At 29.7% G+C, this 14,402-nt stretch overlaps 1 protein-coding gene across 3 annotated transcripts in view; it reads right to left on the bottom strand.

The window, feature by feature from the left end:
• Positions 1-457: 457 nt before the first annotated feature.
• LOC142322233 (facilitated trehalose transporter Tret1-like) overlaps positions 458-14,402 on the bottom strand; it is a 56,087-nt gene continuing 42,142 nt past the window's right edge. For all 3 annotated transcript variants that reach the window (XM_075361071.1, XM_075361072.1, XM_075361073.1), the window contains 2 exons: positions 6,633-7,163; positions 458-3,643 (listed from right to left, as the gene is read on the bottom strand). In XM_075361071.1, coding sequence (XP_075217186.1) covers positions 2,868-3,643; positions 6,633-7,163 — 1,307 coding nt within the window. In that variant the 3' untranslated portion in view covers positions 458-2,867. The remainder of the gene's footprint in view (positions 3,644-6,632; positions 7,164-14,402) is intronic.

Raw genomic sequence — 14,402 nt, 5'->3', positions numbered from 1 at the left:
TGTAATACAATCTATAATAAGATAAATATCATTAAAAAAAGTTGCGTAAAACATCACAGCTATGTTTGATAACCTTTCTCTCAAAATTAAACTAAAAAAATAACTGAAAAAAATAAATATTGATGGTAAATCAACATTTATTTGTTGGTATATCAACATTCACTGATGCATTAATAACAGCACTAAGAGATACATGTAACCAAAATTATGTTTAATTCAATAAAAAATATTTTAGCAACCAGGTAATCTAAGTATAGGTTCTCCCATAATTTTAATTAGATATATTTACAAGGTTTTGAAAATAAAGTTGTATAAGCAAAATTGATAAACACAATATACCTGTTAGAACAATTATGTAAATGAAATATTACTAATATTATTTTAAGAATCAATTAATTAATAATGAACATCAAATTGTTTTTAAATAAAACCATTAAATCACAAATAAAAATGCATGTGAAGTTTTAAAAAATATTAAATTTATTTTTTAATTATCTTCTTTACAGAGTGTAACTAAAATACAAACAAATAGTTTCTCAAAAAATATAGCTTATAGTATTATAATTTACAAAATTTTCAATCAACCAAAACATAGAAGAAATAGATAAATTGATTTACAAAGAAACAAGTAAAATCTTTATTTACTACTACAATTAACTAATAAGAACTGTATTCTACGTGAAATACAATTCACATATTATATTTAATGTTACATAAATTACAAACCACCAAACACAGTAATTAGATAAATTAAACTAACCTTACTAATTTTCAGTAAATAGTTTTCACAGTATCTTCAGTTGTTATTAAATTCTACTTTTATAATATTAAAATTAAACTCCAATACTGGGCAGCACAAGTACAGGTACTTTTTCAAAATTGTTTAAACAATGATAATAAAAAATATTAATAATAGAATTATAATAGAAATTAATTAATTAATGGAAATAATAGAATAAAAATAGAATTTAACACCAACTTAAGATGCAGTATAACAAGAAAACCAGTTATTGAAAATTAATAAGGTAAATATAACTTATCTAATTACTGAGTTTGGTGGCTTGTATTTTATATAATATCAAATTTTATTAGCACAGTAGTCAAAATGTTACTGAATTATTTGAATATTCAAAAAAACAATACATACATATATATAAAGTTATAAATAAAATCATAATATATTTTATAAAAATGAAGGTTGCACGTAGAACAATCCCATAAATAAATACTTGTACAAGTAGCCTGAGAGGTAATAATCAGAACATTTCGAAATAAAGATTAAACCAATTTTAATGTTGTTAAACATCTCACTAGTAAAAAGTGTAGTTGCTAACAAAAAAACACAATAACAATTAAAATTGTTAAAAATTATAAATGACTCACTTTCAAAATAATGGAACTATTTGTTCTTCCAAAGGTCTTTCAATACTAACTATCAGCCCATTCTTCAGTGTAGTTTCCAGTAGCACTGTTGTTAATGGCACCCACCTTAAACAGGTCAGGAAACCTCTTAAATGTATAATGTACTATTCTACCTACTTTGTCTTAGTTCATTTAATGTTGTTTTTGTTAAATTTAGCATGTCGGTGTATTTCACATTGCATAAGTGAGTTAATATCTTGGTTTTTACGTGCTATATTTAAAATTTCCTTGTAGTGATTAATGTTCTTTGTATGTGTATCCTATTTCTATAAGATGAATGAATAGAAAAACTTGATGTCACAACGATGACATTGTTAAATATTACATAGCAATCTAAGAGTATAAATACATAAAAATATATATACATATTTATATATACATAAAGAAAACATAAGATACCATACGTAATAGAATCAACTTTTGCAAATCACCTTACAAAAACAGAATACATATATAAAGAGATTAATACATGTAAATTTTACACAGAGCACATAAGAAACAAGATCTCAATTCACTTGTGCAGTTCTAAATTTTTGCCCCGGCCTCTGTGGCAGGAGTGTCTCGGCCTTTCATCCAGAGGTCCCGGGTTCGAATCCTGGTCAGGCATGGCATTTGCACATGCTACAATGTCATTCATCTCATACTCTCAAGCAATACCTAATGGTGGTCACGGAGGTTAAAAAAAACACTAAATTTGGCAAAAATGATGTAGGTAAAGTTTACTTTACAACTACACATTTAATGGTTTCCAAACATGTATAAATTGGGCAATTAACATCATTGCTATCAGAAACTTGGCTGGTCCACATCCTGATAATTAGCTCTAAAAGAACTTGGAAAGGAGCTTCATAATTTGAAAGCGAATGATTTATAATTTCAAATAGTTGTCTTATTTGTAATACAGAAAATAATAAGCATGCTTTGGAAATAAGTAATAATCATTCTTGTCAAATATAAGCTGCAAAATATTGTGTATTCAAATACATTTATAAATCTAAATCTATATATCACCAATACAGTTTCACAGAGAATTTTATTCAATTTTATTGAATAGAAAAAGATTCATATTTATCCAGATTACATGGGACCAGTTCCTCTTTTAAGTGGATGCACATAGCTTCATAATACAAATTTAAAATTAATACTCCCAACTACATTTTCCAATTATTCCACTCATAAAAACTAAAATTGTCTTCCCTGCAACCATTAAAAGGAATTATCTTTGATGCAGATCATTCATAGTATATAAAATTGGAATTACTCCTAAATAATAAAACAAATATAATAAATTACATAAAATAAATACAAAAAAATTACAGTTAATTTCCATTGACTTAAATAAAACTTTCAGTTCTTAATAATTTATTATTAAGAAAATCTGCCCTCATGGGCATTAACCCAATAAATTAATCAATCTTTATTCAATTTTTCAAAATGATTTTATATTATCTATTTCTATTACAGTCTTCTTGTACTTCCTGTAAAGATTTTCGTTTGGTTTCAGGCAAATAAAAATAACTAAAAATAAATGCAACTAGGCATGCTATGGAAAATATACTAAAGTCAACATAAACTCCCGCAGATTTTTTAATAAACGGATATAATTTTGTAACTATAAATGATGAAATCCCATGAATTACAGTAACAATTGATGATGAAACACCTTTAACTGATGGAGCAAACAATTCACTTTGTAAAACATTAATTACAGGACCTAATCCTATTGAATAGAAACAAGCATAGCATGATATAACTACAACTGGTAATAAAGATAATGCATTTGTTTTATTTTCATAATAATAATAATAAAATGAAACTACTGCTTCTGCAATACAACATCCAGCACATGATATTAAAGTAAGAGGACGACGTCCACGACTATCTATAAATATGCCAGATATAATAGTAAATATTAATACAGTTACACCAAATAAAATTGTATATTGTGATGAGTTTAACCCGCCAGTTGTGCTAGGAAAAGTACTTGATGCATATGCAACAACTGCCGACATACCGCTGAATCTTTGGGCAACAGCCAACACCAGTACAACTAAAAGTGCATCTCTATGTTGACCACTTAAAAAGATATCTTTTATAGTTCCTCTTGAATGAGTTAACTGATCTAACATATCTTGCATACGGTGTAGTTGTAATTCAATTTCTTGTAAGTTAGTTTCACCAGATAACTTAGAATATGCCTTTCCTGCATTGTCATATTTTCCTGCAAAAGTTAAATTAATCTATTTAAAAGTATGAGTCAATTAAATTGATAAGTCAATTTTACAATATTTTCTTTATAAGAAAATCTTTTTCAAAATAAGTTCCTATATCAGCTGTAATTCCTATTTTATTAAATATTTTTTTATACTGTTCATGTTTTGGTGGAGTCTATTAATAACTGTACATGTGTCAGTATAAGTTATGAGTGGAACTATAATAAATTAGTTCTGGACAAGATGATAAACAACCTAATCAAATACAATCCCTTAGTGGCTGATTTATCCCTTCCTCTATCCCCTTCTTCAATAGGTTCCCCTTCTTTCATGAATAGGTTCACTTTGTGCAGCCATACCAGCAAATTTTGATAACTAGCAGGACAACTGCTTCTTTAGTAAGACTAAATTGACTAAGGCTCCGTTGAAACTAAGGTGACTACTTTTTAAACTGCTTAACTCTTGTCTGGAAGATTTTGTAAAAGTCTAACTAATGGATGAGGTGCCAATTAGGTAAATCATGACTTCTTACTCTTCATGCAACGTAATCTAAAATAATGAATAATTTGTCATTTTGGACAAACTATACCGATTCATAGAAATTCTAATTCATAGTAACTGTTCAACACCCACAAATAAACAAGGCTTTCACTTAAAATTATCAGCAAATTGTAACTCTTCACCATATGTAAAATGCCACTGTATATCAGCTTTCACATATCAAATCATGTAACCTTTCCTTCAGCAATCTAAGTCTGAGTTACTTGTATGGCTTGTTCATTTTATAGGTATATGTTCTCGTTCAAACTCTCTGAGTTTTGTTCTTTTGCTATGTAAGCTATGAAAAGAGCAAAACTCTATGAGTTTTTTCATAGCTTACATATTGCTTACAAGTGTGCTAAAGTCAAGTTAGTGACTCTTTTTGCAAAAAGGTATTACTTGTTTCATAATTCAATAAACATTTTATAAAAAAGGTTTTTAATGATTTTAATTGTTAATTTACTACCAATTTTTATTATTAATAAATAAATAAATATAAATATTAATAAATAAATAATAAATCATCCTAAAAATTATTGGTTAAATGGTCGAAACATCAATTGATAGCTGTTGTTTTATGATGCAGAATTACAAAAAATTGTAATTACAATCACAACCTGACATAACATGATACACTTACAAAAAGAAAGTAAATCATATTTTAATATATTTAATTAAATCAGTTATAAATAAAATTTAAATTATGCAGTGCTTGAACAGCAGAAATAATTTGAAAGTGGTACTGTTTCAGATTAAATGGTGAAGCAATCATCAGAATGGTAATATTTCACTTAACAACCCAGACTCAATTCAGAAAAAAACCCATGGACATGACATATAACACATTAATCGGCACAAAAGCAGGAAATAGTTTACTTTTTTTTACTAGATCAGAAGCAATTTTAAATCTATTTATGAGAAATTTTTTTACTGACTTTTAAACAGTATGGTATTACTTTCCTCCTCCTTCCATGCATGGTGAAAGTGGGGAGGGGGAATGAATTTTCTTTACATTTTGATATACAAATAGAACCTGGAAATACCATTCACTTAAAATGGGGTTTCTTTATATGTAAATTTAGACCTATATATAGAATAGTGTGGCTCAAAAATATCCAAAACTCCTTGATAAATTTCATTGAAAGTTAGATACGCTATAGTAGTGCATCTAAAGTTGAGTATATGATAAGTTATTGAAGATTGGTTTTGTCGTTCTTGAGTTACACTCAATTTAAGTTGAAAAAAATTTCAGGTTGACTGTGTAGTGGTATATGTTTCATATGCACTTATGCAGTAAGACACAGTCATAAGTTATTTGAAATTTGATGTGTGTGTAGGATCTACTGGTTAATCAAACGTATGTTGTGCATTGTACTCTGAAAATCTGTGCATTTCTCATTGCAAAATAGTAAGGGTGTCAGAAATGAAATGTCGGTCTTCTTGTGCAGTTCTGTACAAGAACTGAACAATAATTGAAATTATTTTCAATCAAAATATGTACAATAACAATCAGTTTATTAGAATTTTACAATATATTTTATATTAATTATGCCAACAGATATTGCATAAGCTGTCCAATCATTGTCATTCAACGAAACATTCCATAAATATTTAATCAAAATAAACATTTAAAACATTATTTCCATAAAAATTTGATGGATAAAATAATTTTAAAAATACTAAATTTAATGATTTTTTTCCATTTATGCAAGAAAGAATTATGGGAATTTATGTCAGGTTGTTCAACCTTTTTTTTTTTTTTTTGTTTTTGTTTAACCTCTGGGTTCACAGTTAAGCAATTTTTTCTGCAGAGGATGAGATGAATGCTTTGTAGCATGTGTGAAAAATGCCATGCATGACCGGGATTCGAACCAGGACCTCTAGGTGAAAGGCCAAGACGCTACCACTTGCACCACGGAGTCCAGCCAGGTTGTTCAACCTAACATCTATTACCTCATTTTTTTATGATCTGACTACACTTAGGTTTCTTTACTGATTCCTTTAATAAATTTTACTGTTTGCAAAAAAAATCCTCAATCTTTAAAATGAAATTTCCTGAAATACTGCTGTTCCTTGTTTTTTTTATTTGCAGCAGAAAAATAATATTGAAGAGCAAAAGAATATTAATAATTATTTATAACGAGATGCATAAAGTGGATTTTGTATACTTTTTATGAGGAATTATGGGAGCAAATGGCTGTTCAAATGGAATTTTTGCACTGAGGTTTTTAAATCAATGATGCTACTTCTATTGACTGACAAATTTCTCTACATAGCAAAAGAGAGATGAGATAATGTTTTTTTCTATTCCTTAAGTCACCAAGGATCATATTAGAAGTTTTTCCCTTATCTCACAACAGATAATACATAACTATCCAAAATTACAATAAACTTAATGAAAAATATTTTTTATATATATATTCAATACATCTTTAAAATAAACCAATGTAAACTTACCTTCTTTAAGTAGAAAATATGGTGATTCAACCATAAAATAAGTTGCTATAAGAAATGCAAGTGGTATACATAGAGAAACAGTAGCAAGTTCAAAATAAGACAACCATGGCCCAAGAACAAATTCAATGAGGTGACCCAGATGTAACATCGATTGAAAAGCAACTCCAAGTACACCTCGAACTTCTGGACTAGCAATTTCACCCACATACAGTGGAACAACAGTGAATGCTACACCCATACTTAATCCAAAAAATATCCTAGCAGTGCATATTACCCAAAATGATATTTTTGTAAGAATCAATATCCAGCCTATTACAGCAAATACTCCAACCAAACGAAGACAATTCAATGGTCCCCATTTTGATACCAGAATTCCTGCTGGAACAGCAGCTAGAATATGACCAGGTTCATGCATAGCTCCTATCCAGGAACCCTGATCTTGTGTAAAGACTGGGTTTTCGTATACTAACTTCTTTAATGTAGGAGATGTCCATCCAATAGCAGTTCCTGTCACCAGCACAGCAACACTGGCTGTAAAATAAATTGAAAAAATAAAATTAATGAAAATATTCTGTTTCAATTTAAGTTGTTTGTAATTTGTCAAAAATTAATTTTTAAATTGACACTACATTAACAATGCTTTGCCTGTGCCAAATTTTGACTTAATACCAGATGATCATAGAACCTTAATACATCAGAGATTCTTGCAAAATGATTAAAAATGATTACTTTAAAATAATTAAAATAAAAAAATTAAAATTAACACTTTTAATGCTATTAATATTTTGGCACTTGAACCAAAGAAGGAAAGTTGGGATAAGTCCAATAACTACTGTACTATCAGTCTAACTTTTAATCCTGAAAGAAGTAGTGAATTGGTTTCACAAAAAGTATAGGAACAGGAAATTTATTCTAACCTTCAGACTAAACTTAGAGGATAGGCTTAAGAAAAATAAGCCTGTCTTCTAAAGATGTGTGTTATATATACATCTGGAGAAGCCATTAGATAATATAGAATGAAATAAAATGTTTAAGACAATAAAGATAATTGAACTTATACTCAGGCAAAGAAGACATCTACACAACCTACATAAGAATCGAATAGCAGTGAGATATATACAGATGAAAAATCTATATTCAGAAAGGAGTGAAACAATAATGTTATCTGTTCTTGAGACTTCAATTTTTAAATAAAAGGAGAAATATTTCAATTGAAAGAAAAATTTGAGAGCAGAGCAACTACCAAAGGAGAAATGTTAAAAATATTGAAATTCACTGCTGACACTTCTTTTGGCAGAAATTAAAAATGAATAAGAAAAGTCTTTAATGATAGTGTTATAACTAAGAGAGAAATCCACTTTGAAAATAAATAATGAGTGAAAAAGAGATAATGAAATCTAACAGAATGAGGGAGAATGAAAAATTACATGTTAAAAAGGAAATCATAATATGCCGTAAGCAGCAGAATTCTTTTATCTACATAATAAAATTATAATGGATGGGTTAAAGTTAAGTACACATTGTGCAGACAAGCACAAGTAAGGAAAATTCATGCAAAAAGAATCCTTCTAATACTAAATGTGGAACTAGGAATTAAAAAGATATTCTTAAAAATATTTAGTGGACTGTAGCAATAAATGGTAGTGAAATATGAACCTTAGCAAAAGCAGAAAGAAAAAGAATTAGGTTTTTGAAATATGGTGTTGCAGGAAGATGTTAGAAATTAAGTGTGTTGATAAAGTAAAAAATGAAGAAATTGTATCATGAATATATGAGGAGAGAAATTTATGGTAAAACCTTGTAAAGAGGTAAAATAGGTTCGTAGGCCTTACACTAATATATCCAGATTTAATTAATTTGTTACAAGGTAATTTATATAGGATGTAAAATGTAGAAGAAAACAAAACTTGTAATATATAAATAGAAAGTAAGGATGTAGCATGTAGTTCAAAATAAAAGATTAGCACAGCAGAGAAAGGAATGAAGAAAAGCATCAAACCAGTCAAAAAACTGATAAAAAAATTTGTAGTTGTAGGATTATTTACTAATTCCAAAGCCTAAGTTAACTGCCAATCCAACTGTAAAAATACTCCACCTTGGTTAACTCTTAATCCAACTGTAAAAATATTTCTCACTGGAATTTATTTTATCCAAATATGTCAACACAAATAAAGAACTTATAAAATAATAATTATAAAACTAGAAGAAAAAGAAAATCTCATATGATTTCTGGTTGTAGGAATCTTTAGACCAGAAATAACTACATTATTTATGAATAATTAATATTTTCCAGCCTTTCACAATATTTTGTTGTATTGTTCTCAATATTTTGATAACAAAATTCCAAATAACTATTAGCAGTATAATGTTTTAAAAAGGAGACATATTTTGAGAAATAAATTAATGTGAACTGATGCCATTTATCACAATCACATTATTTACTTAAAGTAGCAGAGGAAAGATAAAGTAGAAATCATAATTGGCCAGTGGCGACTCGTGTATAGGCACTGTGGAACTATAGCACTCACTATTTCTACTTGATATTATTGATAACATTTAATATAACAAGTCCTTTTTTCTTTAATTCATTCTTTATACTCGCACAGTTTTTTGTTTTTTTATCAGTCATTTGACTGGTTTGATGCAGCTCTCCAAGATTCCCTATCTAGTGCTAGTTGTTTCATTTCGGTAAACCCACTACATCCTACAACCCTAACAATTTGTTTTACATATTCCAAACATTGTCTGCCTACACAATTTTTTCCTTCTACCTGTCTCTCCAATATTAAAGCAACTATTCCAGAATTCCTTAATATGTGGCCTACAAGTTTGTCTCTTCTTTTAGCTATATTTTTCCAAATGCTTCTTTCTTCATCTATTTGCCGCAACACCTCTTCATTTGTCATTTTATCCACACATCTGATTTTTAACATTCCCCTATAGCACCACATTTCAAAAGCTTCTAATCTTTTCTTCTCAGGTACGCCGATCGTCAAAGTTTCACTTCCATGTAAAGCAACGCTCCAAACATACACTTTCAAAAATCTTTTCCTGACATATAAATTAATTTTTGATGTAAACAAATTATATTTCTGACTGAAGGCTCGTTTCGCCTGTGCTATTCGACATTTTATATCGCTCCTGCTTCGTCCATCTTTAGTAATTCTACTTCCCAAATAACAAAATTCTTCTACCTCCATAATCTTTTCTCCTCCTATTTTCACATTCTTTGTTATTTCTACTACATTTCATTACTTTCGTTTTGTTCTTGTTTATTTTCATGCGGTAGTTCTTGAGTAGGACTTCATCCATGCCATTTATTGTTACTTCTAAATCCATTTTACTCTCGGCTAGAATTACTATATCATCAGCAAATCGTAGCACCTTTATCTTTTTACCTTGTACTGTTACTCCGAATCTAAATTGTTCTTTTTAACATCATTAACTGCTAGTTCTATGTAAAGATTAAAAAGTAAGAGATAGGGAACATCCTTGTCGGACTCCCTTTCTTATTACGGCTTCTTTCTTATGTTCTTCAATTATTACCCTTGCTGTTTGGTTCCTGTAAATGTTAGCAATTGTTCTTCTATTTCTGTATTTGAACCCTAATTTTTTTTAAATGCTGAACATTTTATTCCAGTCTACGTTATCGAATGCCTTTTCTAGGTCTATAAACGCCAAGTATGTTGGTTTGTTTTTCTTTAAGCTTCCTTCTACTATTAATTTGAGGCCTAAAATTGCTTCCCTTGTCCCTATACTTTTCCTGAAACCAAATTGGTTTTCTCCTAACACTTTTTTCACTCTCCTCTCAATTCTACTGTACAGAATTTATGCAATTCTTTTTTTTTATGCATGACTAGTTAAGCTAATTGTTCTGTATTCTTCACATTTATCTGCTCCTGCTTTCTTTGGTATCATGACTATAATACTTTTTTTGAAGTCTGACGGAACTTCCTCTTTTCCATAAATACTACACACCAGTGTGCATAATCTATCAATCGCACCCTCACCTGCACTATGCAGTAATTCTACACGTATTCCGTCCATTCCAGGAGCCTTTCTGCCATTCAAATCTTTTAATGCTCTCTTAAATTCAGATCTCAGTATTGTTTCTCCCATTTCATCCTCTTCAGCTTCTTCTCCTTCCTCTATAACACCATTTTCTAATTCATTTCCTCCGTATAACTCTTCCATATATTCCACCCACCTATTGACTTTACCTTTCATATTATAAATCAGACAGTATATAATCTCGCACAGTATATAATCCTTAAGCTTAATGTCAGTAGTCATACCCCAGTTTATGAAAAAGATACAAAAATCTTTGTATGGATCTCTGCGGTTTTCAGTTCCAGCAGTGTGGTGTTTGGCTGCTGTGCGCATGTGCACATAGGAGCTGCACCGTGCAAGGCTACAAGGGAGAGAGAGCACTGTCACTCCTGCACAGCCAACCCTGGTATGATGGTGGTGGAAGGTAGTTGGTTTTTTTACTCTGCGTATATATGGAACGTTCCTTGTTCATTCCCTTTTATAGTTTAGTTGGTGGGAGGAATATGAAAGTGGTTTAGTTGTAAGCTTACCGTACATCCGGGATTAGCCCAAATAGTTCTGGTTTTTTAGTGCTGTCTGGGGTAACATCTGTGGTTGCAAAAATGTCCAGGGTTTGAGAATTTTATGACTGGCAAGGATTATTTTTTAATTTTAGAGCTATATATTCAACATCGTGTTTTTAGACATTCTCTTACAGCCGTACATCTCTCAGCCGACCTTGGAGCAAGCGCTGATGTCAATTTTGACGGAGGCATGACTATCAGTCTCGCCATAATATTTTACTTAGTCATTTGGCAACACAACAGAGGAAATGTGTTTATATTGTTTTCATGTGTGAAGTAACTTGTCTACATGTTTTTGATCGTTTTATCTCTATTCGTTTTTTTGTCTCATTATTTAGCAATGAGCAACAAAAAATGGGTGTTTAATGTTAACCTGCAACAGGAACACAAATTTTTAAAATTGTGTAATGACAGTAACAATGAATGATTTTATTGCACACTATGTACTGGGGAATTTTCTGTTGCACATAAAGGAAAGGGTGATATTGAAGACCACGTGAAACACAGGAGTGCTATTAATAATGCTACTGCTTCAGCAAACATAAGAGATTTTTTTAAAGCCAAAGATGGGATAATAATAACAGTGAACTGTAGTGTGCTATAAAGAAGCTACATCTTCATACTACACTGCTAGACATGAACTCAGTTTCAAAACATCAGACTGCACATCTAATCTGGTTAAAAAGTTATATGACCCAAAATTTTCATCTGTAGAACCAAAACCAAGGCATTATTGTAAATGTTATTTCACCATTTATATTTGATAATGTGTTGCGTTCTTTGGAAAATATTAATTAAGTAACAGTAACGACGGATAGATCAAACAGAAGTAAAGTAAAACTTGTTCCGATTGTTGTAAGATATTTCAGTGTGAAGGAGAAAATTCAAGTTAAACTTTTAAATTTTGATGAAGTGTCATGTGAAACTGCTCAAATTTTGACCCAGTATCTTTTCCAGTGTGTGAAAAAATACAAACTTGAAGAAAAGTTGGTTTGTTTTACTGCTGATAACACTAACAATAATTTTGGTGGTGCGAAGATAAAAGGGAATGAAAATGTGTTCAGAAAATTTTAAAGTGATTTACATAGACCTATGTCAGGAATTGGTTAGTCAGCCCACATTATTCACAATTCAGTACGAATAGCATGTGATTCTCTACCCTTGGACATAAAACTTTTTCACATATATATACAGTAAGTGTAACAAAACTTAAAAGAGTTCTGTGAATTTGTGGAAACAAGACTATAAAAAAGTATTATCCCATAGCAGCTCAAGGTTCCTTAGTTTGTTACCTGCAATAGAAAGAATTCTTTTCATTTTTGATAACTTAAAATCATACTTCTTATCTTGTGACAAATGCCCAAAATTATTATTTGATTTTTTTTTTAAATCTAGAAAATGAACTGTTTTTGAAATTTTTATATGGTACTCTACAATTATTTAATAATGTAGTTCTGAAATTGGAAGCTAATTCCATCACAGCAACAGAAGCATTTCAGATATATTCTGAATTAATTTGTCAACTTCAGGAAAGAAAAACTCACAAATTTATACCATCTTCTGCCAAAGAATTGCTATGCACTCTAAAAGAAAATAATGATGTTCAGGAACAAAAATTCTTTTCAAATGTAGACAATTTTTATAATTCTAGTATAGAATACTTAGAGTTGTAAAGAACCAGTTTTGATAAAGTTCGTAAGTTTCAGTGCATAAATTTACAAACTAAAATTGCCTAGTCTGATTTAGAAGAGTGCATAAGTTGTTAATGAAATTATAAAAGATTCCATAAATATTGATGAACTATTTAATGAACATATATTGTTGAACCAGGTAATTCAAAACCAAAGGGTAGGTTGTGGTTCAAGTTCTGAAAAAGTATCAGATACTATTGAAGAGAAGCGGAAAGCAATTTTTAAGGTGTTTCAAAAGACTGATATTTCATGTTGCAATATTTCTAAAATAGTTGAGTTTTCAGCATCTTTGCCTGGGACATCTGCTCCAGTTGAGAGAGGTTTTTTAATTATGGAGAACATTTGGTCTGCAGAAAGGGGTAGACTTTTAGTATTTACTGTTAAACATCTGCTAAATGTTAAAATTAATTCAGAACTTTCTTGTGAATTTTATAGTATAATTAAAACAAACAAACCACTTCTGAAAAAAGTCATGTCTAGTGAAAAATACACTGAATAAATAAAGTTTAATGTTTCAGTAAATTGTTAAGACTTTTAAGTAATTTCAAAAATACATCCTGGGTTGGATCCAAAAAAATATGGTACGCCTATTTAGTTGCTTTTTCAGTAGTGAAGATGGCAGAAAACAAGTGCTCTTTGATTGTCAAATCTGTCCAAAAACATGCTGGAAGGGCGAAAGAGAAGGTAATTAGTAAAAGCTAATTATGTATTTGTTTCTCTGTACATAGAAATTTAAATTAAGCACCATTCGACTACACTGTTTTTAAATGAACATTTTATTATTAATAATACTAATAATTATCTAATAATACTAAAAAATATTATCTGTATTGACATTTTATTATTTATTTGGTTAAACCAAATACGGTTTTTAGGCACAATGTGCTTAAATACTATGTACCATATTCTTGAATGTGATAAAGTGTAGAATTAGATTATAATCCTGCTTCCAGCTATTCTATTTGATTTGTTTTTTTTTTCAGTTCTTCTGTTTTACAGAAAACTTTAACCATGTCCTTGAAAAGGCCCAGAAAAAAATTTTCTGAAGCAGCACCCCCATCAATTTTAGCTACAAGCTGCCACTGCAATTGGCAATATTATTTTGATGTCATGGCCAGCCATTTCTTGACTTGTGGCAAAGAAATAATATTTCTAATTGTACAAAGTATATTGGCTATCAGACTGGCAAATAAAAATTATTTCTAAATTAATAGATAAGTTTTATTTTACAAATAGGTAGAATGTAGGAACTCATAGCTGGTAAATAAATACTGTTCATAAGTTCTAACTGTTTATAAAAAATTAAATACAATTATGCGTAAAATTAATATTATTAAAATCTATATAATTTTCTCAATTATATTTATTTTAAGTGGCAAATCTGTCATTACAAAATCACTTGTTTAACAGCTGATTTTTGAAGTTGAAATTCTGAGGTTCAAATCTTAGTACAAGTTAGTTGCTTT

The sequence above is a fragment of the Lycorma delicatula genome, chromosome 3 (assembly GCF_047948215.1).
Source record: "Lycorma delicatula isolate Av1 chromosome 3, ASM4794821v1, whole genome shotgun sequence".
NCBI classification, from domain to species: domain Eukaryota; kingdom Metazoa; phylum Arthropoda; class Insecta; order Hemiptera; family Fulgoridae; genus Lycorma; species Lycorma delicatula.
The sequence above is the reverse complement of the archived record's forward strand: the minus strand, read 5'-3'. Positions and strand labels throughout refer to the sequence as shown.